Source organism: Maniola jurtina, chromosome 4 (genome assembly GCF_905333055.1).
Source record: "Maniola jurtina chromosome 4, ilManJurt1.1, whole genome shotgun sequence".
Lineage (NCBI taxonomy): Eukaryota > Metazoa > Arthropoda > Insecta > Lepidoptera > Nymphalidae > Maniola > Maniola jurtina.
The window spans coordinates 11,296,526-11,321,304 of record NC_060032.1 but is presented as its reverse complement, the minus strand read 5'-3'; the positions used below and the strand labels follow the sequence as shown (position 1 = coordinate 11,321,304).

Here is a 24,779-nt window from a genome sequence, read left to right as displayed (position 1 = left end):
TTTTAATCCTTCATCCAAGGAGTTTTGCTGATTTTTGAGAGGTTATTTGTTACATCTGTCAAAATTCACAACATTTTACAAGCGGCATTTGTTTTGATTGCAATTCAGTGAGTTTTTAGGGCTTTATTGATAATGGACGGGGATTTATACGATGAATTTGGCAACTATATCGGCCCGGACCTAGAATCGGACTCTGATGATGAGCAGAGTGTTTACGGACAGGATAATCGCGATGCGGACGAGGATGCGATGGAGGAGGACGAGGACGCCGATGCCGAGCCTGAAGCGGCTCCAATGTCGGTTGTTCTACATGAAGATAAGAGGTAATACTCTCGCTTACTTATTTCTTCCAACTATCTCCAAAGTGATCTATGTTTAAACCTCAATAGCTCAACTATTAAATGGGCGGACTGGAGGCTAAACTTTTGTGGGTTCGAACCTCCTTGGCCTATTGTACATACTTCTAGGACAGATTTCACAGTAATGGAAGAAAGTGTAACTGAATATCCATGAGATAATTCAGTTTAAATACAATATTAAACAAATGTATTCTTATATAGTGGTAAGTGCTCTTTGTACAATTTCAGATACTATCCCCAAGCAGTAGAAGTCTATGGCCCAGATGTAGAAACTGTAGTACAAGAGGAGGACACACAAGCACTGGACAAGCCCCTCGTGGAGCCGGTTAAACACAAGAAGTTCCAAATGCAAGAACAGCAGCTACCAGAGACGACATATGATATGGAGTACATGGCAGATATGCTGGATAATACTAACTTGATGAGGAACATCACTTTGATGGGACACTTACATAATGGTATGTGAATGTAAAATAAGTGGTGATAGCCTACTTGTTAAACTACCTAAATTTTTGGAATATGCAATTTAAGCAATTAAATATAAAGGTGAAGGAAAACATCTTGAGGAAACCTGCATGCCTGAGAGTTCTCCATAATGTTCTCAAATCTGTGTGAACTCTACCAATACACACTTGGTCAGTGTGGCAGACCACAGCCTAAACCCTTCTCATTCTAAGAGGAGACCCATGCGGAGCAGTGATAGGTTGATGATGATGTGAATTTCTTTTATTTTGCATGTAAAATGTAAGTAAAATGTAAATTTCTACAAAGTGATAATTTGAATTTGGTCAGTAACTACAGTTACCTAAAATATTTTTTAAGTGCTGTATAAGTTTATTAAGTACTGTATAAGTTTATTAAGTACTGTCAAGACAACTTAAAAGAACCAAGAAACTTTAGGGTTAACTTTACAGTTAACTCCATAAGGGGCCCAAAAACATACCCAAAATTTTGTTTTTGAGGAACCATTTTTTTTTTTGATAATTAATCAACTTATTTTTCTGAAAGATTGGATCTTGTGATTTTTGATAATTTTTATAAAAAGATGTAAATAAAACTCCAAAAAAAGAATATGAGAAAAAAATTAAATTTTTTAAAATATGCAATAATATTTCTTAATTATTTTAATATTTTTTTTGGGGTGTATTTTTGTCTCATATTCTTTATTTACCTAATAAATAAATAAATATAAATAGTTACATAATTATATAAATATGAAGTAATAAAAAAACAAGATACATGTATATTTGTACAGTTTTATGTAGTATATAATATAACCTTATTGGCTTTGAAAGCTTGGTAAATAACCTACATAAAATTTATTTTAATCTTTATTTCCAGGTAAAACCTCCTTCGTGGACTGTCTGATCCGGCAAACCCACCCCAGCACAATAAACCATGAGACAACCATACCAATGCGATACACGGACACACTGTTTGTGGAGCAAGAACGTGGTGTCTCCATCAAGTCCATGCCGGTCACACTGATGCTCAAGGATATTAAGGGGAAATCACATTTACTGAACATTATGGACACACCTGGACATGTTAACTTCAGTGATGAGGTTACTGCTGCACTTAGGATATCCGATGGTAAGAATATATTGTATTTTGTTGTCTCTACATGTTTTGAATCTTGGTATTAAAAAGGGATAGTTTCATGGCTTCCAATAGTTCACCCATCATTTTAAGCTTCTTACTACATAAAAATATATTAAGAAAACTCATAAACTCTTAATGTTTATTAAGTTATTGATTTACAAACTGCCAAGTAGACTATTTTATAGCTGTGTCAGTGTGTGTGGATATGGAGGAATCAATTCTAGTAGAGTACTCCTGGGATGCACTGAAGAAAGTTTTTCCCAATCCCAATGGGATCTTTAAAAAACCTAAATCAATGTGGATTAAGTCGTTGGAATACACCAGTTACAACCCATATTATAAATACGAATGTGTGTTTGTTTGCTAGTTTATTGGTTTGTCTTGCCATCACGATGTGTGATTTTAGCAAGGATATAGAAGTAAATATCTAGACTTCATTTCTGAAAATAAAACTTCCCATGCAATTTCAAAAAAGTAGATGGAAATTATATGAAAAAAAAACGTAATAATCCCCCAGGCGCAGTACTATTCGTCGACGCAGCAGAAGGCATAATGCTCAACACAGAGCGCCTCTTGCGTCACGCAGTGCAGGAGCGCGTACCGCTCACTGTATGCATCAATAAGATCGACCGCCTTATACTGGAACTGAAGCTACCACCCGCGGACGCGTATTACAAGCTGCGGCACATCATAGATGAGATCAACTCCATGGTGGAGACCCACCAGCCACAAGACAACCCAGAGGAGCCTGCCACTGTGTTCTCACCATTATTAGGTATTTTACAAAAACACTGATATATTAATACATATTAATATATAGCTTGTAATATCTATGTTAGTTGTGATTGGCCGAATTTATGATAATTTTGCTGCAACAATACATTTCAGCCAAAAGTGAGAGAATGTCAGCCAATCACAGGTGATTGGTCACACAAATACTAGCTGTCAAACTACATGGCCCGCTAGTATTATAGTTTTTCGTTTTGCAGCCTGTCTTGGGTTTTTTTTTGAAGACACCTATTTTTATTGACATTTTTCTTGGACAAGGCAACGTCTGCTTCGCGTCATCGCTCTACGACGTGTGTTTTACGCTGGAATCGTTCGCCGCGATGTACGCGTCCGCACATGACTGCGGCCTACGCGCGAGCGACATGGCGGCATGGCTGTGGGGCGATATATACTTCAACGCTAAGACGCGCCGTTTCACCAAGAAGCAACCACACGCTTCTGCGCAGAGGAGTTTCGTAGAGTTTATACTCGAGCCGCTCTACAAGATCTTTGCTCAGGTACGTACGCATACGAATGCGGAAACGCAAGTACAGTAAAACTCATAAGCACACGCAAACGTACGAACGACATAAACATGCAAACCCTACATGGTTACCATGTTACCCTACCCTACTACCTACATAGTACATACACACTCGCATGTACTCACACTTACATAGGCACAAACACGGACATGCGTGGGAAAACACGCAAACACACAGTCATATACCCATAATGATCATATCTCACCCATGTAAATATGGATGGACGCTCTGCGGGGTGACTCACTATCTCATTTGACATTGGTTGTGTCCATATTGCTGCTTTACTGAGCGATATATAAATATTTTTTTGTAGAAAACCTTCAATGGATTAAAAATAAATTTCAAATGAGCTTGGTGGCTATCATTAAGTTAGACACTGAGTTACTACTGATTAGTAGGGTGTTTCGATTCAAAACTATTCAAACGACGTATAGACAAGTGCCTTATAAGGCGGCAATATTATATTAGTGGGACTTCTAGTAGAAAAGAGCTGTTTTAAGATTTGTGTATAATTTGGTGCCATCTTTATCTTGTTGTCCGTAGGTGGTAGGCGACGTGGACGACACTCTGCCCGCAGTGCTGTCGGAGCTAGGCATCAAGTTAACAAAGCAAGAGGCCAAGCTGAACGTGCGCCCGCTGCTGAGGCTGGTTTGCAGCAGATTCTTCGGTGACTTTTGGTAAGAACTTTGCCATATTCATATGAAAAATGTTTCATAGTTATTAGTTATATGTCAAACAAGAAAATGTTATCCTTTTTTTCAATATATAGATTAGCTTGATTCAGATCACACTTTTTTGCCCACGAATTAATTTGTGTGAATTTAGGTTTTAAATATCCCCAAATATCACACTATCCTTTCTTTACAGAATATCATACAATCCTTTCTTTGCAAGCCACGTGCCTTCGCTTGTGACTAGATGCAGTGCCATGTATGATTGCGCATGCTATCTAGCTTTGCGTCTGCCATTGTTATGTCAATCTTCTGGCTTCGTTGTTGTGCTACCAATGGACAACCACTGCTGGACATGAGTCTCGTGTAGGGCTTATCACAAGCTTCTACTCAACGGTTTGTGTTGTGCATGGATATGTCAGTCAGTTTTTCCTTCTCTTCCAGTGGTTTCGTGGCTATGGTGATACACCACGTGCCGTCGCCACTAGACGCGGCGCCGCGCAAGGTCGCGCACGCGTACCGCGGCTCCGCGGGGCCGCTGCACACCGATATGATCAACTGCGATCAGTCCGGTAGGCTGGTCGCTCATACCACCAAGATGTATCCCACTGATGACTGCACTTTCTTCTTGGTGAGTATAGTTTTTTGCCTAACTTTTTTTTTACGCACCATCTCGCAGTAACGAAACATTAAAAAAATCACTAACCAAAACCACGTTAAAAATTATCTTGGTCGCTCTATAGGATATACAAAATAAGGAAACACAATTTTATCACCTGAATCTACCAAAATTAATAAAAATTCAAATGTTGATATTCATCGATATTACGACTCAGTTATTTTACATAATAATTTTGTACAAATGTGAAAAATGTGATATAGCTAACTGATGTCCACGACTTCAGCCACCTAGATTTAACCTTTTTTTAATTCCGTGACGAACTCCGACTCCGTAACCAAAATGTAAGCTATCTCTGTGCCAAACATTCGATCGGAATGAAATAGATCGGTTCAGCAATTGAGTTGTGACAGCACAGACAAACTTTCGGATATAGTGATCAGGAAATAAAATGTTATTGAAGTTTTGAGATGAGAGTGACTAACATAACTGGTATAATAACTGGTCTATTATTTACTTTGCTAGGTGTTAGCACGAATAATGTCGGGTACATTGTACGCGGGGCAAACAGTTCGAGTGTTGGGAGAGAACTACAGCACGCAAGACGAAGAGGACTCACGTATTATGAACGTTGGACGACTGTGGATATACGAAGCGCGGTATAAGGTAACACTTTAGTTTTATTTAAAAAACAGGTCAAGTGCGAGTCGAACTCGCACATAAAGGGTTCCGTACCATCGCAAGTTAATGACGGTCTGCGCCATCAATATTATGTGATTAAGTAAATTAATTTTTACGTGAACAGTGAACACATTTTAATTTTTTTAGGGTTCCCTACCTCAAAAGAAAAAAAGGAACCACTATAGGATCACTTTGTTGTCTATCTGTGTGTCTGGCTGTCGTGTTTCTCTAGAAAACCTATAGGGCACCTCCAGTTGACCTACAATCATGAAAGGCAGGTAAGTAGGTATTATAGCACAAGTAAAGGAAAAAATCTGGAAACCGTGAATTTGTGGTTTCGGATCTATCCAATCCGGAATTCGGGGAATCCACCTTCCAAAGTAGCGTTTTCCATATTGTCAGACGGTACGTCATTGTCATGAAATCGCGACACAAATGGACGAAAGATTATGTTCGTAGGTGGAACTAAATCGCGTACCGGCCGGTTGTTGGGCTCTCATCGAGGGTATCGACCAGCCCATAGTGAAAACCTGTACTCTGGTCTCGGCTGATGAAGAAGAAGAGCTGCACACCTTCAAGCCCCTGCGCTTCAACACGCAAGCCGTGGTCAAGATAGCCGTCGAGCCCGTCAACCCTTCCGAGTTGCCTAAAATGCTGGACGGCCTTAGGAAGGTAAGACTTATTATTACCTGCATCCATGTCATCTTAACTGAACAATAAGATGTTGTGATACTTTGGCTGTACATAAATACTTATTACACTTAATCAACAATACATTGATTGATCCTTTTTCCAGTGTTACCATGCTATTCTTTGATTATAAAATATAATTGGGGTATAGTTATGTGAAATTGGCAATATGTTGAAGATTTGGTAAAGCCTTTAATACTTCAATAACTTTTTCAAAGTTGTCCCTTAGGTGAAAGATGCTCCAAAAATGGCGCTATTATTTTTTAGCTTCATTTAAAAATGCTTAAGGAAAATAAGGACTATATGATTAATCAAAATAGTTTAAAAGAAAATAATCAACCACCTACCTAGGTAGAGAGCTACCTTGTAAAATCCATTGTACAACAAAAAATCAACAGCAACTTTTTTGTAGGTCAACAAATCATACCCGGTTCTATCGACTCGCGTGGAAGAGAGTGGGGAACACGTAGTGCTAGGCACTGGAGAGCTATATCTGGACTGCGTCATGCACGACCTGCGTAATATGTATTCCGAAATCGATATCAAAGGTATGTGAAACACCGAATTGTGTTCGATTCCTCTTTGAGGGTAGTCCACCAGTGCTTGTTTTGCAGACCCATCAAAGACGACTTGTAGCTTTGTGCATGGACCTTGATGGATTTCTTGGTGTTCTATATGCAAAAATTTCATTTGAAAAATTTTATATTCACTTATAAAATCATTATTTTGCTTAGTTATAGGTCGTAAATTAATATTTAGATGATGATGAGTTTTTCCCTTGACTTTCATTATTCAAAATTCTTGAGTATTCCATAATGGTCAATAGTCGGTTGTAATAATTATAAATCAATCTCAGTACGCTTATAAAGCATTCTCAATCTGCATACGAAAATGATGTGTATTTAGGGAGTTTCCACAACTACATTAATTAAGCAACGATTCGTATGGGTTCACTCAGTTGCCGACCCAGTGGTATCGTTCTGCGAGACGGTCGTGGAAACATCGTCGCTCAAGTGTTTCGCGGAGACGCCGAACAAACGCAACAAATTGACGATGATCGCGGAACCATTGGAGCGGGGTCTCGCCGAGGACATCGAGGCGGGCGCCGTGTGTGTCACGTGGGACCGGCGGCGTCTCGGGGAGTTCTTCCAGACCAAGTATGTATTGATAGTGAGCCGTGTTAGCCTGGTGGTTAAGACGTCCGCCTCCTAGGTTCGATCCCGGGCACCTCTAGTTTGAGCTATGCGTTGATAGATCAGTCAGACAATCACCTTTTCCTTTTCCTATTTACATACTAGAGCTGATGCCCACACCTTCATCCACATGGATTTAGGTTTTAAAAATTCCATGGGAATTCCGGGGTAACAAGTACATCGTAATATGGATAAACTACCATTTTCAGCTTTATTAGTTGCTTTAAAATAATTAAATAAATAGTAATTTTTAGGTCATCTTCTAGAGGGTGGTGGTTTGACGTCCCAAGCTGACCGGCCTGGTTGAGACCTTTTTATTATTATTTTTATTAATTTTCAGGTACGACTGGGATTTGCTGGCAGCGCGTTCGATCTGGGCCTTCGGACCCGATGCGACAGGGCCGAATATCTTGGTAGACGACACATTGCCCTCCGAAGTGGACAAGCATCTACTGGCCTCCGTTAAAGACAGCATTGTTCAAGGTTTGTAAAACGTAACCTTCACGTTTAACTAACAATCGGTCAATTGCCAGTCAGACTCGCACACGAAGGGTTCCTTACCATTGTACAAGAAATAACACTTTAATATGTTTCAATTTTCAGGGCGTCCATTTCAAAATCTTTATTATTTAGTTATTATAGCGGCGATAGAAATACACGCTCGAAAATTTCCACTCTCTACCTATTACGGTTCACGAGATATAACCCGCTGACAGAGAGACGGACAGACAGCGGAGGTTTAGTATTATGATCTCGTTGGTTTCCTTTGGGTACGGAACCCTAAAAACCACCTTTAAAGCTGCTTAAAATAGAGTAGAAGACGTTTTTATTCAAACAAACTTTTGCAAAGTGCTTTTCACTTCATTACAATAATTAACCCTTGACGGCAATCTTACCTAGTGATAACTGCTAAGTGGTGCAGTGGATGGAACCAGCAAAAAATACCCTTCCCTAAAATTTAAATTACAAAAACAAATTGTTCTGATCTGTACATCGTTTTACATACATCTTAGAGGATAAAATATACAACTATGCTATCACCGCTTTTTTGTCACTTGTCATGTTATGACTAATAGAAATAATATATTTATTTGATGAAAATCTTCTTGATAGGTTTCCAGTGGGGCACGAGAGAAGGGCCATTATGCGAGGAGCCGATCAGGAATGTCAAGTTCAAGATTTTGGATGCTGTGATAGCTCAAGAACCTTTGCACCGCGGTGGTGGTCAGATCATTCCTACTGCGAGAAGGGTGAGAGTTGATAGAATTTCCAGTGGGGCACGAGGGAAGGGCAAGGAGCCGATTAGGAATGTCCAGTTCAAGATTTGGTCAAAAGGCCTGTGATGTTGTACCTGCGCAGTGAATGATTTGCAGTGGATGACACGAGAGGCTTATGGCAAATAGAGGATAAAATATTCTATCTCATTCTCTCGCTGGCGTAATCCGAAGTACAGATGTTATAGATAAGGGCCGATTTTACAATCGTCCAATAACTTTTATCTGAGGAATGAGTTCGACTGTGTTGTATAGGAAATCTATCAAAAAAATATTTCACGATTGAACAATCTAAGTCTCCTTTTAGTGTCGTTTTACATCCAGTTTCAAATCACAACGGTAGTAAAGAAGTTTTCACTTGAAAAAGAGTCCAATACGCACATGATACAGACAAGTATAATATACACCATACAATGTATTAGTGAATAATATATAGTGCCTATAATACATGAGACATGCCGTTACGCGTTGCCAGCCTAACGGTTAAGTTTACCCATAAGTTTTGTCACTACCAAAAATTGCTTAACGTGGCTAAAGAAGGTTTCACTTCAAAAAATTAAAATTTTGTTTCAGGTGGCATACTCTGCGTTTCTGATGGCAACTCCTCGCCTGATGGAGCCATATTTATTCGTGGAAGTGCAGGCGCCAGCCGACTGTGTGTCCGCTGTGTACACTGTACTGGCGAAGAGAAGAGGTAAGCATGTATAAAGACAGATTTTATTATCGCCTTAATAATTTATTTTGTAACAGATGTTTTGAGGTATGTACTTAGAGTGTGTTAGTAGTTTGTTCTTTATTTATTGAAAAAATATTTATTCGCTATCGTCATTAGCTGCGTCTTTTACCAAAAAAAAAAAACAACTTGTGTCGACCTCACCTGTAGTTCGCGACAGGTCAACATGACAATTGGAGTCGGGACGCCCCGCACAATCGCACAGCCCGCTATCCCTGGGTTAGCGCGGGGCGTCTCGCCGCCTCATACCCCGATTGCCATCTCGACTGTCACCTACTATACGTATGTACATTGTACACCATGAATATGTTGTCCATTTTATTGACAGATTGGTTTAGTAACGTCTGCATGACATCATATCGATTACCTATTTAAATTAAATTAAATCAAATTACCCATTCGATTGCTGTTGATGGAGATGTCTTTTGCAATCGATTTTAAAATTGTTTATTTTAGGCCACGTGACGCAAGACGCTCCAGTGCCCGGCTCGCCGCTATACACCATCAAAGCGTTCGTGCCCGCGATAGACTCGTTCGGCTTCGAGACGGACCTGCGCACGCACACACAAGGCCAGGCCTTCTGTCTACAAGTGTTCCACCACTGGCAGATAGTGCCGGGCGATCCACTCGATAAGAGCATTGTCATTAGGTAAGGGAACGGCTACGGCTTATATAAATCTTTTGTTTGCGTGACAAGATAACTGGTAAGTGACAAACTAAATAGGTCAACTACATTAAGCTAATACGAAAATATAGTCGTTATATTTAGTAAATAATCGAACATCGATTGTTTTCGATTGGCCAGCGCGGCGGACTAGGGCCTTTACCCTTCTCATTTTGAGAGGAGACCCGCGCTCAGTAGTAGGCCGGCGAAGGGTTTATCAAGATGATGAGGTTGATTGTTTTCGTGTTTCGCCAAATCGATTATTTTACAGAACATCGAAAGTCACCTCTCTATCATTTGTCTCTTATTTATATACATATTAGGGGGTGCCTTCAATCTTTCATCAATAATAATAATATCAATAATATAATTAATTAATAATATCAAATTTTAATAGGTTTTAACTTTTAAAGTGTACAAATATTTACGAATTTCCAATGTTACTTAATTTATTATTACTTTGTAACTACAATTTTGGTAACATGAAAATTAAAAATAAAAGCTTGGTAATATTAAGTTATATGAGACAGTCCGACAAGGCTCTTTTGGCGCGTGGCCAAAATCGGAACTAAAGCCGCTATCTTGAGAAACTGCACTTGTTGATAGTTTGCGTAGTTCGCTGTGTCGGCATAAAGCTACAACTGCGCGCTCACTCAAGTGCCAAAAGAGCCTTGTCGGACTGTACTTTATACACATATAAATATAAAGTGGCTGCTTTCAGACCTTTGGAACCGCAGCCAGCCACGCATCTAGCACGTGAATTCATGATCAAGACACGCAGACGGAAAGGCCTGAGCGAGGACGTGTCTATCAACAAATTCTTCGACGACCCTATGTTGCTGGAGCTCGCAAGACAAGATGTACAATTCAATTAAACTTTATATGTTTTTTTTTACTGGTTTTTTTAATTCGTTTCCGTAATATACCGATGCGTACATGAGAAATAAGACTAAATTAAAAAGTGAAATAGCTAACAAGTAAAGCAAAATAGTTAATTTAGTTGCCTGCAAGCATTGCCACTTGCCAGATGAATTACAAAGCTGGTGCGCAAAAAATGCGTCAGTCTGGATTTGAGTATCGAGATTCGATTTTATCTAAATCTAGTGAAATCGGTAAATAATTTGCTTATGGTATGTAAAGTCCGACAAGGCTGTCTTGGCCTATAATTCTGTCAAAATTGGTTTAGCAAATCGGCAGGTAACAGATAGATTATACTGCGAAACAAAAGTTTCAAAGTTGAGGGGCATGAGACGGGCCTGCCCGCGAAATTCAAAATTTATTTGGTTTTTCGCCATTTGTAAACTATATAATACGACAACGTAGACGGTAGGCTTATGGTATTTAAATTGCGACAGTGGCAGTATCATCCTCACAGGTTTATATAAAAATCTTTATTTGAAAGTCCAGTTTAAGAAATTAATTCTAGTATCGACTAATTTGTGAGAATAGTCGATACTAGAATTAATTTTTAATTAATTCTAATTTATTTTAATTATTAATTTTAATTTAATACGTAATTTGAAAACGGACTTCGTCTGTGTTGGCGTTTGCTGGCGCGCGTGTTGTGCCTTTTTGGAGTGTTTTTTTTTTGTTAGTGGTGGCCGGTTTTTGTGTTAGTATATAACTATTAATAGTAGTAGTCCATGGTTTCACTGGTATTTTTTGGTGCTGGAACCATGCTGGAACTGACTGGGAGGCGCTCTGGAGGGGCGCCGCGCGTATATCGGCGAGCGCCGGCACAGACGAGGTCCATACTTACATAGTTTCTCTAGCTTGTAAACGACTACAAACTTGACATTGGCTAATCTTTGTAAAGCCAGACGAGAGAAAAAAAAAATTGGAAACGTTGGAAATAAAATTATGCTGTATGTACTTTTTTTTTCACTGATCAACTTAGGCCTTAGATATAAAAAAAAGAAGATTCTAGGGTAGGTGCATTGAGACCCAAGCATTGCATCGGGGCCATTCCTAAGGATGATTAGGACCCTGGCAACACTAACAATTGACATTTGACAATGGTGAATGGTCATTCATCGTTGACACTTGACATTTTATATCATGAATTATCATGGCATTTTTTCATTTTGAATTTTCCATTGGCGTTTTTGGGGTGGCACACGTTTCGTTTTATTTCTTTTTTATTTTCAATTTATGTTTGCGTAACTTGAAAATATGGGCACTAAAACGTTTTACAAGTTCTCTTAGATATATAAATAATTTAAGGAATAAATTTTTCAATCACAATCCAAGATGGAAACGGATGAAACTTTGGGAGCGAATGGCGATGTGTTCGTGCATCGCTTGAAAGAACTGACGGAAGAAGAAAAGCAACGTTTAGAACTGCAAAACACGCGAATCATCCCTGAAGGAAAGGCTTCTAAACTAGAACGAGAAGCAAGAAAGCACTGGGACTTGTTTTACAAAAGGAACGAAACGAAATTCTTTCGGGACCGGCATTGGACCACGCGTGAGTTTCAAGAGCTTATAAATTTCGATTCTGATGAACAAATAGCCTTTTTGGAACTCGGTTGTGGAGTCGGGAACATGATATTTCCACTAGTAAAAGAAGGATTTACGAATTTTTACTTCTACGCTTGTGATTTTTCTCCACGTGCTGTAGAGTTTGTGAAAGCGAATAAATTGTTTGACGGCAGTAGAATGAAGGCGTTCTGTGCTGATTTGACCTCTGATGACTTATTCGAGAATATTGAAGAAGGTACCGTAGATATAGCGAGTTTGATTTTCGTATTATCGGCAATACATCCTACCGCGTGGACGCAAGTTGCGAAGATAGCGTACCGAGCGTTGAAACCAGGTGGCATGCTCTTGTTTAGAGATTATGGGAGATACGACATGGCGCAGTTGAGATTTAAGCCGGGCCACAAGATTGCAGATAATTTTTACATGAGGCAGGATGGCACAAGGTAATTAATTAAGTACTAGTTTACTGTTCATCTTCTTGAAAATTACGAACTCACTGATATGTAGTGTGTAAGCTGGAAACATAAATAGTTGAATTTTTCAGAAGTTATTATTTCACTGAAGAGGAATTAGCAAGTTTATTTTCAACAGCTGGTTTTGAAATTCTCATGAACACATATGTTCAGAGAAGGACAGTCAATTTCAAAGAAGGTATTGATGTGCCTCGCATATTTGTGCAAGGAAAATATAAGAAGCCTGCTACTTGGTGAGCAATATTCATAGTTCTTGAATGACTTCCATAGACATGTATGAAGCAATTTGTTTTATTCATTAGATAAAGTTTATCTGGAGGTTGTGAAACAGACCCTAACTGTTGAATTATTCTTAAAAAGTTTTTTTTAATCAATCTTTAGCAATTAAATTAAAAGTCTAGTCTGTAAATATACTGAAAAATATGCATTTTAATAAGTTTTTCAAGATCTGAAAATTAACTTAAAAATCTAGCATATTGGTTTCTAGTGCTGCAAATGTTCATGGGCCGCAGTAATTAGGATCACCAGGAGACCCATCTGCTTATTTTCTCTAGGCTTAAATAAAAACAGTCAGTCTATATTAAATGATGACAAGTGCTAACCATTGAGATTACCATGATTTGCATGTATATTAGCTCTATCTGATTTTGGTTCTGTCATTATAGAGCACTTTCTTAAACGTAAAAAAAATTACTAAAATTGATATCTTATTTCTTTGTTTCAGATATAAATGAAGTGAAATAATGGTAAGAATCCTTTTGTTTTATAGAAATCAAAAAAATTTTTAGTCAAATAAATTTTTCAAGTATTTTTAATCTTCAAGTGAATATAGCACTGATTAGGGATTCCCATTTCCCTCCTGAATCCTGCCAAGAACCTGCAAGAAACTAGGCGGTTGCTCTTGTCAAATATTCAATTTACAATAATTGGCATATTATGTAAGTGATTGCAATCCAGTGCATTGCTGAAGCAAGCTGAGAGCTAAATTCACGCCCTTTTATCATTTAACTAAGTTTTGGTTGTATATTGTGTTTTTTTCAGGTAAAATACCCATACTTTATTAAGTTTTTAAACTTGTGTTAAGGCAAGTCTGAAAGTGATTGTAGAATTTTCTATTATAAAAGTATAACCCTTATTCCTACAAATAACTTTTGGGTTTTCTTGTTTTGGAGTGCAGGAATCTCGAGGATACTTTTTACCGAAGAGTTCCTATAGGATTTTTTAAAATTTTAATCCTCATTGAAGAATTTGCTGGAATCAACTACATAGTTAGGAATGCATTTTCTGATGACAGCGCAGTGCAGCTGAAAACCTTCTGTTGCCTCACAATTGGCATCTATTAGCATAGGGAATAGCTATCACTTGGTATTCTTCACTTCAAGGGTAACTTGGTAAATAACTCATCATTAAAATTTCATTCAATCATTATACTTAATTGTTTCTTTGAGAGTCAGGGTAGAACAGGGCCCGCCAATTGTGAGGTTTGATGCCAAATATGCTTTAACAGCGATCTGAACAACATTCTATAGCTAGTTGCTAGTTTTGATTTGATTGTTAGGTCAGATTATGATTGTCTTTCTATTTTAATTCACAGGTACGATCAAGTTTACAGGAAAATGATTATGGGTAAGTTTGAAATTGAATTGAAACTAAAAACAAATTGTATAATATCTGGATAGCTAATTAAAATAATATAGATGTCATTGAAAATTTATCATTGAAATCAATCAATCGCATAAAACCTCGGAAAACGCGTAAGCGGCGCGATTCGCCCGACGCTTTAGACCTTAGTTTCACTCAAATGATATTGTCAGTATGTGGTAGCGAGATCGTATGGGCCGCGTATAGTGCGCCTTTTACGCGTTTCAGATGCATTTCAGCGAGAAGCTACATGGTTAACTTTGTCCAAGATAAGGAAAAATGCATTATAGCACACATTTATGTAATAGTTATATAAAATCGATATTACACTATTTGTTGATCTAAATTAATAAAATTAAAACCCATTATTTGAAAAAGATAACTATTTTTGAGTATTTAAAATGATGACTTCATAGTTCATCTGAGTTACCTTGATGTATATCACTTATGTCTTTCGCTCCTATCTGATGTTAAATAAATACGAAAATATATTTTTTACTATTTTAAATAGCAAATCTAACAGTTTTATGTATTTTCAGATCTGGTTCAGAATGAAAACAGAATCAACAGTTGTTAGTGTAAGAATAATTTTTATTTATTTTCTTTGTTATAAAGGCAATAGTAATATAAAAAAAAACACTAAGTTCCAGAGCACATTAGCCCAATGTGTTGGACGAGTGTCGGCCAACATCATTAAATTGTTGAAGATCCTGTGATGTTGGCATGAAAACTCATAAAAGTTTTAAAAATATATGCAAAACATTAAAAAACAATTTATAATTTTTCAAAACGTAAAACGTACATAATATGGCACATACATTGAGCATGTTGGGTTGATGTGTCTACACTTGGCTTAACATGATGACTTCATAGTTCATCTGAGTACCCTTGATGTATATCACACATGTCTTTCGCTCCTATCTGATATAAAACAACAAAAAATTATGGAGACTGAATTTTATAGGCATAATTCTGAGTTTTGTTTCTTTTTTCAGATTGTACAAAAAGGGAATTGTAACAAGAGATCATTTTGTATGGCAACTATGGTGAGAATTTTATTGTTGATTTTGTCGCTCTATTAAATAAATAAGTAATATTAGGCTATGAATAGGATTTAAAAAAGACCGACTAGCATTTGACTGGTTTTGTTTTTGCCGAGGATAGCAGCTGGGAAACGCGTAGCATACTGATTATTAGCTTTTGGAGCGGCCATACATGGGCAGCTTGAGCAGTTGAGCATAGATAAGAGATACGTTCACATGATGAGTACAGATAGGGACATCAAAGCATATAATGCTGATAACATAACTATCTCCACTGATCCAAACTAGTGACACAGCTATAGGCATTACATGTTGTATATTTGTTTGAATTGTTTTATTTATACAATTTACAGGTCCCTACACCAGTCTTGGATTGTCATCTATTGCTCGAGAAATGGTAATTTTTGAATATTTTTTGTACTTAATAATTTTAAATATTTAATGTAATAATTCAATAAATCAACAATACTTTGATCCTCATCCATTAGACTGGTAATATTAGAGAGGTCAATTAAAATTGCAAGTCGACAGTTCAGTAGAAATAATGACACTAAAATTATAATTAATCAACTGCAAAACATATTTTAAATTAGGATAAAAGTGTTCTTCATGAATGCATTCAAAAAAAGGAAAAGTTGTAGGAAATCACCATACTAAACCCATATTACCGTGTGTCCCCTCACAGAGTTACACCAGAGTTGGTTTTGTAATAGCACAAAGTTCGACTTAAAAAAAAACACTACTTTTTTCTTTTGTAATGTTAATAGCACATACTGTGCCAATTTTATATTTTTAACCGACTTCCAAAAAAGGAGGAGGTTCTCAATTCGTCGGGATCTTTTTTTTTTTTTTTTTTTTTTTATGTATGTTCCCCGATTACTCAAAGACCCCTGAACCGATTTGGAAATATTTTTTTTGTTTGAAAGGGTATACTGTGCAGGTGGTTCCATATAAATTTGGTGAAGATCTGATGAATATCTTCGGAGATGGAGAACAGAACTCCTCAATGGATAAGAGCAAATTGCTCGCGATCAGTGTAATAGCTTAGTAAACAGTAGGGTTTTAACTGGGCATAGCATATTTTAGTACAGTGGGGCCACTAAAAATTGTGAAATAAAAAATTTTCAAAAGAAAAATAAAACCGACTTCAAAAACCAAAAACACTAAAAAGTAGAAAATAATTTTTGTTTAGCTACACATGTAATGTACCTAGGTATGAAGTCGGGCGAGCTTCACTCTTGGATTTCTAATTTTGTTTTAGATATTGATATGATGATCTTTGATAGGGACATTTGACTATGATGCTGTTAACATAACTATCCACACTGATATAAACCTAGAAACCCACTAAGCGAATTATCGAAAAGCAGAAATTATAAAGCATATTTTTTTCACAGGTACAACTACCAAAAAGCCTTTTTCTCTTTCAATGAAATGTAAGGTATGTTTTCCTATGTTAAGTTTTTTAAGTTGAAGATCAAATTTTGCTAAAATGCTATCTTACTTCCATTTTTTAATTGCTATACTTACTGTTTGTTTTCATAAAATAATTTGAAAAAATGATGACCAGACCTTCAGGTCTCCCTCAGCAGAGAGAACCCAATTTACCATGTTGACCAACATCACGTCTGATTGCCAATGAAACTAAATGTGTACATTTTTTTAAGTACTGTAAAATACGATAAGTTTATGATATCTTACATATGATATCTTATATATCACAGGTATACGGAAACAACTGCAAGAAAAACACACACCAATAATAATAGAATTTCATCCTTCATTGGAGTCTTAAAAATTGAAATGAATCACCATCTGGAAATTATAACAACTGGTAAGTGGAATAAATTGTTCATCCATAGCCCATAGAGGCAGTGTTTCAAAGCATTGCGACCTCTCGCGACCTCTTGGTCTACTCTTGAGTGGTTTTCATTATAGCTTTTGCAACCATTTATTGTCATTTAAGTTCTAAACGTAAGTCAAAATTAGCACTTTTACTGGAGCGCAATAAACTTCCGAAGTTTTGGGTGATAGATAGACATGGATGGTTATTTTTATTTCTTTAACAGTTTCTATTAGACTTTCTTGTACCGAAACGGAGGCGTCTCTTGATTATCTAGGAAATAGCTTCGAAATGTTAAAACCGCCAAAAATGACTTGCGTGAAAGCAAAGAAAGCTGAATAAACATGTTATAAAAATACCGCTGCTTTTATGCGCTATAGAATAATGAGCAGGTGAAGTTTATACTAAATGATGACCAGACCTTCAGGTCTCCCTCAACAGAGAGAACCCAATTTACCATGTTGATCAACAACACGTCTGATTGCCATTTAAACTATTTTTTTTTTTCTTTTTAATTACTGTAAGTTATACAAAGACTTTTATTTTCTAGGAGCTTGCATATTTTCACAGAAGAAAGTAAGGAAAAATATCTCTTCAAAATAGAGGCAAATTGATGCCCTTCAGGTGGCATGAGGGCTCTACCGAGCCAGTTCCACTCGGGCTTGACTAACCTGAGAGCTCACAAGCACAGAACCTCCAACATGTCCGGGAGTGACCTTGGCATTGATAAAGGCGTTAACGCCTCCTGCAAGCTCCTGGTGTTGTAGCCAGTTCCACTCAGGCTAGGCTCTGTCTTGACTTGTTGGTGTGGGACGGAAACGTCTCTGGGGACTGGTAGACGACAGGGTCACAGAGAAGAAGAAGACTGTGGGAGGGCCCACTGCCTCTTATGATACATTACTTGCGAGGAGATGCAAATGCCTACCATGAAGCCTAGGTGGAAGTAGTGACACCAGTGAGAGAGGTGAATACCTTGGTGATTTCCATTCCATAGGAGTATAATCATAGAATGATAAACAGATAATTTATTAGTGTTACTACTAAATGATGACCAGACCTTCAGGTCTCCCTCAACAGAGAGAACCCAATTTACCATGTTGACCAATATCATGTCTGATTTTTCTTTAAAGTAATTTGCTTTCAAGTGTTTTAAGAGCATTTTTCTAATTTAGTTTTTTTCTGTTTCAGAATTAAAAGGACAATGTTGTGGGTTCCTACGAGGTAAGAAACATTCTGATATTTTAGTTAATCCGGTTTGCGAAGGGGTTGTTCCACATCCCTTCCGCTGTCATCCATAATAACTGTAGTTCATATGAAACTTGGTGATGACCAGACCTTCAGGTCTCCCTCAACAGAGAGAACCCAAATTACCATGTTGACCAACATCACGTCTGATTGTTGTTTTGAAAATAAAATCATTTTAATTTGTTTTCGTTCATAAATAAACGCTATTTGTTTATTTTCAGGACCTTGAAGTGGCATACAAACTGCATTATTCAAACTCCCGTAAGTTGACAAATATTTTTATTTATCTTAAAACAATTTTTTAAAGTTGAGTACTCAGTCCAATTTATAATACTTGTATAAATAATGCTCACTATTGAATTATTTATTTTCCAAATGTTTTATTTAATTATTATATCAAAATCATAACCTTCCTTTTGGCCTTGTAGTTGGGTAAAAAAAAGGAAAGCAGATTTAGTAATTTAGAAGTTTATAGAACGAAGGCATTCATTTAAAAAAAAAAAATAGAACCTGTGACCTCCCGAATAGGAGGCGGACATCTTAAACAATAGGCGAACCACTATCTTAATGGGAAAATCTACATTATTGAGAAAACCTACATGCAAACTATCAAGTTTCTCTAGAACAGCTGTTTAAGTTGACCCCGTCTGTGCTCTTATTGGAATGCCTTTATGCATAAAGATGTATTCTTTGTAAGCCAGACGGAAAGCATTGTAATCACAAAACTGCCGTGGACTGTTGTTTACAGTTCTTGGTTATATAGATTCACTACACATGTATATAACAACACAGACCACAAAAGAAGCCTTTTCTAGAATCTATTTCAAGTATATTTTTTCTTGCAGATAAATCCTTGGTCAGCTCAAGTCATGTCAACAAGCAAGATGCAGCGCTCATTTAGCATTAAGGATTAAGTGTAGCACATTTTTACAGTAAATAAATATTATGTAATTAACATATTATGTAATCTGGTTTTCTTTCAAACCCTACCCTTACACCCTATCCAATACCAAATTGCTAGGACAGTCTTCAGATTTTGAATACACCCGCCCTTTTGATATCAGGCTGGCGGCTCAGATATTTTTTATATCTGGTTTTAAAATAGTACATTGCTCGAAATGTAGTAGGTAACATTCGGTACATTACTCGACAAGGAATGCTCTCACCTCTCACGCACAAAGTATATGCATAACCATTTGTTGGATGCAAATAATCTCGAAGTGTCCATCTTTAGTCGCCGCGCCAGTCTGAGCAACAGATTGCAGCGAGATCAACAATTCTACTATGAAATGAGCGCACGGATTGACAGTGTATTATGCCTTTATAAGAGCAATCATAATACCCCGTCAAACCGCGCGTATTTTCAAGATTCTTTTTATAGACAGTAGGTAAAATCAGTCTCCTAATCTTAAGCCGATTGCAGACAACAGCTTAAGCCGAGTCCAAAGCTTACTATAAATATTATAATATACTATAGTTGCGTGCGTGCACATGCCGATTTCACGCTTAAAACTTAAACTTACGCTGGCCAGTGGCCATACACGATCAATTTTTCCGTTCAAGTTTGCAGCGAATTTGAAGCGGCGCGTCCAGTAACTTGACTGTGAAGTGAATGGCTATCATTATTAGCGCATGGCTTTAGCTTACTTCCTGGTCTGCAACCAGGTTTTTGATTAAAAATTAAAAAACAACATCGATTTTCTTAAAATAATGAACTTTATTGGGCTACAAAAAGAAGCGTCTCCTCGATGTCTCCATCTGGTGTCGGCGGCCCGCGATGATCCACTCGTAATCGCCGCGCTTGGAGTCGAAGGTGCCCTGTTGCAGCGAGATCAGCTTGAGCGTGAATCTGGGCCCAAGTTCTCGCAGCTTGGCGCGTTTGCCGTCTTTTGTGAATTCATACCTGGGAAATTAATATATTTTTAGGGTTCCGTAGCCGAAGGGTGAAATGGGACCTCTATTATCTCTTATTATTACTAAGCCTCCGCTGTTCGTCCGTCCGTCCATCTGTCTGTGTCAGTACCTGTATCTCATGAATCGTAATAAGTTGAAACTTTCACAGAATGTGTAATTTCTAATATAATCTAATTGTAAATAACTTGCTCAATAATAATGATTTAAATACACAAGCGATCGCTTGAGAAGTTTGGACGTTTCCGAATTAGTTCGATTCGTAGGAACTATGGCTCGTAATGGAGGATGCGCCCAATGGTCAAACTAAGTTGAATGCTGATGCTGCTCAGAGTATCACCTACAACAGAGCAATGATGCCACTAACCGGTGGTGCCTGAAGAAGATGTAATCGCGCTGGTTGTGGAAGGTGACGACGCGGCGGCCGCGGAACTGCGGCTCGTAGTGGAACAGTGCGCCGAGCATGCGTCCAACGGTCAAACCCAATCGAGTGCTGAAGTTGTTTAGTACTACCTGAAATTATTAAAAAAATCGTTATTGTACTAAACAGGCCTTTGTAAGTAGCCCTTGCCTATTACCTTGAGTACAATCGCGCAACCTTACTTCTCCCGAACAAAAAACGAGTTATGAGATAGTTGGTGGAATTTCCAAAAATCCTAATACATTCATACAAACTTTCATACAAATATTCATCCCACCAAGGCTGCAATTTCGAAAAATCCTTACATCATAAAAGGAACCTACTGTCTCTAACCATTGAAGTCTATAGATCAGTCAGTCAGTCAGGACTCAGGACAGTCTTTTTATACTATGTATAGATGCATAACCTTCTTTGGTCCCTATATCCTTACCTCTGGCCTATGTGTAGTGATTTCCTTATGGTCCTTGTTCAACTCCCTAGTTATCTTACAGCTGGAAAGCCGGAAATGCGCCGTGGGTCCGCTCGGGAGATGGATCAGCAGGAATCCATTTGGCTGCTTCTGATTCTCGTTAATTATTATCACATCTGTCATTTGCTCTCTGATCGCTGATTGGACTATTCTTTTTACTGAGGACCTAAAAAAATACTATAGGTATAGGTATCTACTTTAGTTTTTCTGAGCTTTTTTTTAAACAATATTAGTCATGCTAAATTGTGACTAATATTCCCTTTTGTTCTCCAACTAAGCGTAAAGCTAGGAGCAGGTACGACAATAGTGCAACTGGTGGGATTTGAACCGCCAACCTTTTGAATTCACTCCACTCCTCAACCGTTGAGCTATTAAGGCTCAATGGAGTTCACACGCACTATACAAGGCTCATACGACTTAGTTACAGAAAACTGACAATGAAGTCACGATATGAGAGAAAACCTAAACCTAACTCCAAAAGTTCTAAAGCACCGTCGAAATCGAATCGAATCGAGTCACTTGTTGGGAGCCCACCGGAAAATCGCATCGCTTACGCTTTTCTCAGAGACGATATTTTCTACGATTCGTTTATCTTTGAAGCAAACTAAGGGAAACTAAGGTATTAATACCATTTCACTGAGATGTCTAGTGAGGTACCTACAGGCCAGCCATGGAGGGTTACCAAAGTTTTTATTATTTCCAGTTTTAGGCGCTTAGGGCGTTTTTTGGATTGGTGAAAACTAATTGTCACGACAACAACATGGTAATTAATGGGGTTCAGAATGCCAATACATGTTAGATCTAAACAAATGTTGGTAATGGTTTCAATTTACAAATTATAAAATTTTAATTTTTGATAGTAATATACAATTAACTTAGTAAAATAACCACTTATTGCTTTTTGTAGTGCTCCAGCACAATGCACTTCTCCAGTGTCAAGTAGCTTGAAGAAGCCACAAAGATTATTATTCTCAATAGTTGAATTTGTATAATTAATGTAATAGTGATAAATAAATAATAATTACTCATTAAAACTTAAGCTACAAGGTTTTCAAATATGTGGTGGTCAGAAGTTCACAACAATCTCAGCGGGTTGTTCCTTATGTATCATGGGCTCCCGTAAAGAACCGGCAGCTTCTATCGAAAATTATATCAATACCTTAGTCTATATCGTGACAGCGAATTAGGTATCATTCTACTGAGCTCCTTGCCGAATGTTCTTGTCTTAGTGTGTGGGTTGTCAGAGTAGGTTATCAGTACTTTGGGCTCATACGAGTTCTCGAAATATGATGACATTTCATCTAGTTCCATATCTTTTTGTGCCTGTAAATAAGATAAAATAGTTTTAGCGTTAGGATTGATGTTCATCATTTTAAAATTTAGCAATTGATAAATCTATAAAGAATGTAATGCAAAATCTCTTTCTATAGCCAGTGGTTTGAGCTGTATATTGATATGTTAGTCAGTCAGTCAGTTTTAGCTGTTATAAATATAAATAAGGATAAACATGTCTTCTCTCAATGGAAACTGACTATAAATAACTAGGTTTTTAAAAATTCCATGGGAACTCTTTCATTTTCCAGGATAAAAAGTAGCCATGGCTGTCCAGGGCTTTGACTTTGTAAGAAAAAATCATGTTGATCCATTGCTTCCTGTAGTGTGAGAGGGGTTTTTTTTTCTATTTTATGTTGTGAACACGAGTCTGTCTGTTACTTACCTCTTACAACCAAACTATGGAAATAAAATTGCCCTTCTGAAGATGGACACAGCCTGACTTAAGCCACAGGATTTATTTTTAAGACCATATCCTCATAAGATAATGAAAAATATCTAAACTCCACCACAGGTAATATGTCCAAAATAACTAAGATCCAACAAAAAGATGTTTTACCTCTTCTTGTTCTTCAGCCTCAGCATGTGCCAGCATTGTCTCATCCTTCTCCCGCAGAGATTCCAGCGTGTGGGGGATCTTCTTTGGCACCTCATCTCCCTCTTGCTTCTTTTCCAATTTACGTCTGAAGAAATTATAAAATTGTTAAATCTATGAAGTGCCACAACATTATAAACTCTGATGCATATGTAAACATACATATACCAAGCTCCAACCTAAAGCTAACCTAATTTCAACAAAACATTCATTTAAATAAAGCCTTTTATAATGTAAGCAACCTATTTGATGTAATGCAGTGCCATCTCCCTATTAACTTGATTAATACATATTAACTGATAGGTTTTCTTTAAATGGCTTTTAATGAGAGTGGTAGCAGGGTTGACGGAGCAACCCCTAAGGCTTCCCTACCTCTTCCCCTTTCCCTCCCTTGTGCCAAGGGATACTAAGTCCAACCCGTTGTTTGACATCATGTTTGAGCTCATACAAGCTCTTTTGAATGTAAAAAAGAACATTTTTCATTGCAATGAGGTTACTGGTTATGATTAGCATTTTAGTCAACTTGAAACTAAAGCTATGGACCATGGACTAAGAAGCTTACAACAATCTTGGCCAGGTATTGACTCTTAGTCATTAATCATCATTATTCATATGATCTCTAATGATTTTGCTAGTTCGGTGGTACTTACTTAGTGAAGCCGAATAACTTAGATTATTTGGAAAAACTACTTAATTACCTAAGTGAGCCAGCTGGGAATAGAACCCAAAATAGTCGTTCCTTAAAGTGGCCTATGGGTAATGCATATGTTTCGAATCAGCGCATGCTGCCGATGAGATAGACAAACAAGCATAAAACGATTGGGAAGTATTTTCAGTTCCAATAGATCAACACAAGACATAACCTAAAAAAAATACTTACTTCTTTTTATCCTTTCCACGAGCCATTTTGTTTTGTTATTTAATACTTCTCACACAGTAATCAAACTAGTTCTTTTTCTTACGTTAAACACTATTATATTTTATTATTTTTATTTTAAGTTACGAGCTTTCAGCATGTTTTTGACTTTTATAAATAAAATAAATAAAAAAAATGGTTTTACGGCTCTGGGTTCTATCTGTTTTGAGCCTGTCAAACTCCAATTAAAGTCACACCCGTTACACCATGGACCAATGGTTTATACCAAGGAACATGTTTATGTGGTTTATACTATCTCTATGCATTGTGCCACACAGCACAATAATTTACTTCGCGTTAAGACGCGTTGTTTGGAGAAAACACAAAGGAGGTTGACCACTTTTTATTCAAGTCCGACAAGGATCTTTTGGCACTTGGATGACATTGACAGGGGAGCGTAGTTGTGGTCTTATTATAATTATAATCTATAAAGGTTGTCTAGATATAAAATATGTAAAACAAAATAATAAAAAAGATGGACTTCGTCTGTGATGGCGTTTGCTGGCGCGCGTGCTGTGCTTGTTTGGAGTGTTTTTTTTTGTTGAGTGACTGGTTTTTGTGTTAGTTGGTGTTTTTTGGTGGTGGAAGTTGGAACTGACTGGGAAGCGCT

General features: G+C 37.4%; 3 protein-coding genes, 1 long non-coding RNA gene and 2 other non-coding genes across 9 annotated transcripts in view; 4 read left to right on the top strand and 2 right to left on the bottom strand.

The window, feature by feature from the left end:
• Positions 1–19,377, bottom strand: part of LOC123864977 — a 30,684-nt gene extending 11,307 nt beyond the window's left edge. The window contains exon 1 of the long non-coding RNA XR_006795869.1: positions 19,121–19,377. This is a non-coding gene — a long non-coding RNA (uncharacterized LOC123864977). The remainder of the gene's footprint in view (positions 1–19,120) is intronic.
• LOC123864924 (116 kDa U5 small nuclear ribonucleoprotein component) lies at positions 24–10,694 on the top strand. The gene is made up of 16 exons (XM_045905689.1): positions 24–323; positions 588–817; positions 1,701–1,952; positions 2,479–2,736; positions 3,009–3,247; positions 3,818–3,951; positions 4,390–4,576; positions 5,090–5,230; positions 5,705–5,917; positions 6,348–6,483; positions 6,894–7,092; positions 7,469–7,611; positions 8,242–8,378; positions 8,976–9,096; positions 9,592–9,784; positions 10,521–10,694. Exons 1-16 carry the CDS (start codon positions 133–135, stop codon positions 10,672–10,674), a joined length of 2,928 nt encoding a protein of 975 aa, XP_045761645.1. The 5' UTR covers positions 24–132; the 3' UTR covers positions 10,675–10,694.
• On the top strand, positions 11,863–19,487 carry LOC123864962 (tRNA N(3)-methylcytidine methyltransferase METTL6). 4 transcript variants are annotated; one of them, XM_045905779.1, is made up of 13 exons: positions 11,863–12,723; positions 12,828–12,986; positions 13,478–13,499; positions 14,348–14,379; positions 14,935–14,972; positions 15,390–15,440; positions 15,791–15,834; positions 16,835–16,878; positions 17,162–17,271; positions 17,831–18,244; positions 18,469–18,501; positions 18,747–18,786; positions 19,371–19,487. In XM_045905779.1, coding segments are annotated over exons 1-3 (834 nt in total). In that variant the 5' UTR covers positions 11,863–12,049; the 3' UTR covers positions 13,479–13,499; positions 14,348–14,379; positions 14,935–14,972; positions 15,390–15,440; positions 15,791–15,834; positions 16,835–16,878; positions 17,162–17,271; positions 17,831–18,244; positions 18,469–18,501; positions 18,747–18,786; positions 19,371–19,487. The 4 variants fall into 4 exon arrangements, with proteins under 4 accessions (XP_045761735.1, XP_045761736.1, XP_045761733.1 ...); XM_045905777.1 differs by having other exon boundaries at positions 11,865–12,723; positions 12,825–12,986; XM_045905780.1 differs by lacking the exon at positions 12,828–12,986 and having other exon boundaries at positions 11,864–12,723.
• On the top strand, positions 14,788–14,871 carry LOC123864987. The gene has a single exon (XR_006795873.1). It is a non-coding gene; the product is annotated as a small nucleolar RNA snR60/Z15/Z230/Z193/J17 (small nucleolar RNA).
• LOC123864988 lies at positions 15,245–15,327 on the top strand. Its single transcript, XR_006795874.1, has one exon. It is a non-coding gene; the product is annotated as a small nucleolar RNA snR60/Z15/Z230/Z193/J17 (small nucleolar RNA).
• Positions 19,488–20,220: 733 nt separating the features above from the next.
• On the bottom strand, positions 20,221–24,314 carry LOC123864961 (probable ribosome production factor 1). The gene is made up of 6 exons (XM_045905776.1): positions 24,134–24,314; positions 23,218–23,341; positions 22,486–22,649; positions 21,288–21,492; positions 20,804–20,949; positions 20,221–20,428 (listed from the first exon to the last, which is right to left on the bottom strand). The coding sequence occupies exons 1-6, from the start codon at positions 24,157–24,159 to the stop codon at positions 20,251–20,253; spliced, it is 843 nt and encodes a 280-aa protein (XP_045761732.1). The 5' UTR covers positions 24,160–24,314; the 3' UTR covers positions 20,221–20,250.
• Positions 24,315–24,779: the final 465 nt, after the last annotated feature.

Excerpts from the sequence above, each read along its gene's own strand:
- LOC123864924 (XM_045905689.1), top strand. The coding sequence starts at position 133 with ATGGACGGGGATTTATACGATGAATTTGGCAACTATATCGGCCCGGAC. Across the intron at positions 2,737-3,008 it reads TGTGTTCTCACCATTATTAG|GCAACGTCTGCTTCGCGTCA; the intron begins GTATTTTACAAA and ends TTCTTGGACAAG. Across the intron at positions 3,952-4,389 it reads AGATTCTTCGGTGACTTTTG|TGGTTTCGTGGCTATGGTGA; the intron begins GTAAGAACTTTG and ends CTTCTCTTCCAG.
- LOC123864962 (XM_045905778.1), top strand. The coding sequence starts at position 12,050 with ATGGAAACGGATGAAACTTTGGGAGCGAATGGCGATGTGTTCGTGCAT. Across the intron at positions 12,724-12,824 it reads ATGAGGCAGGATGGCACAAG|AAGTTATTATTTCACTGAAG; the intron begins GTAATTAATTAA and ends TGAATTTTTCAG.
- LOC123864961 (XM_045905776.1), bottom strand. The coding sequence starts at position 24,159 with ATGGCTCGTGGAAAGGATAAAAAGAA. Across the intron at positions 22,650-23,217 it reads AGGCTGAAGAACAAGAAGAG|GCACAAAAAGATATGGAACT; the intron begins GTAAAACATCTT and ends TCTTATTTACAG. Across the intron at positions 20,429-20,803 it reads ATCTTCTTCAGGCACCACCG|GTATGAATTCACAAAAGACG; the intron begins GTTAGTGGCATC and ends TTAATTTCCCAG.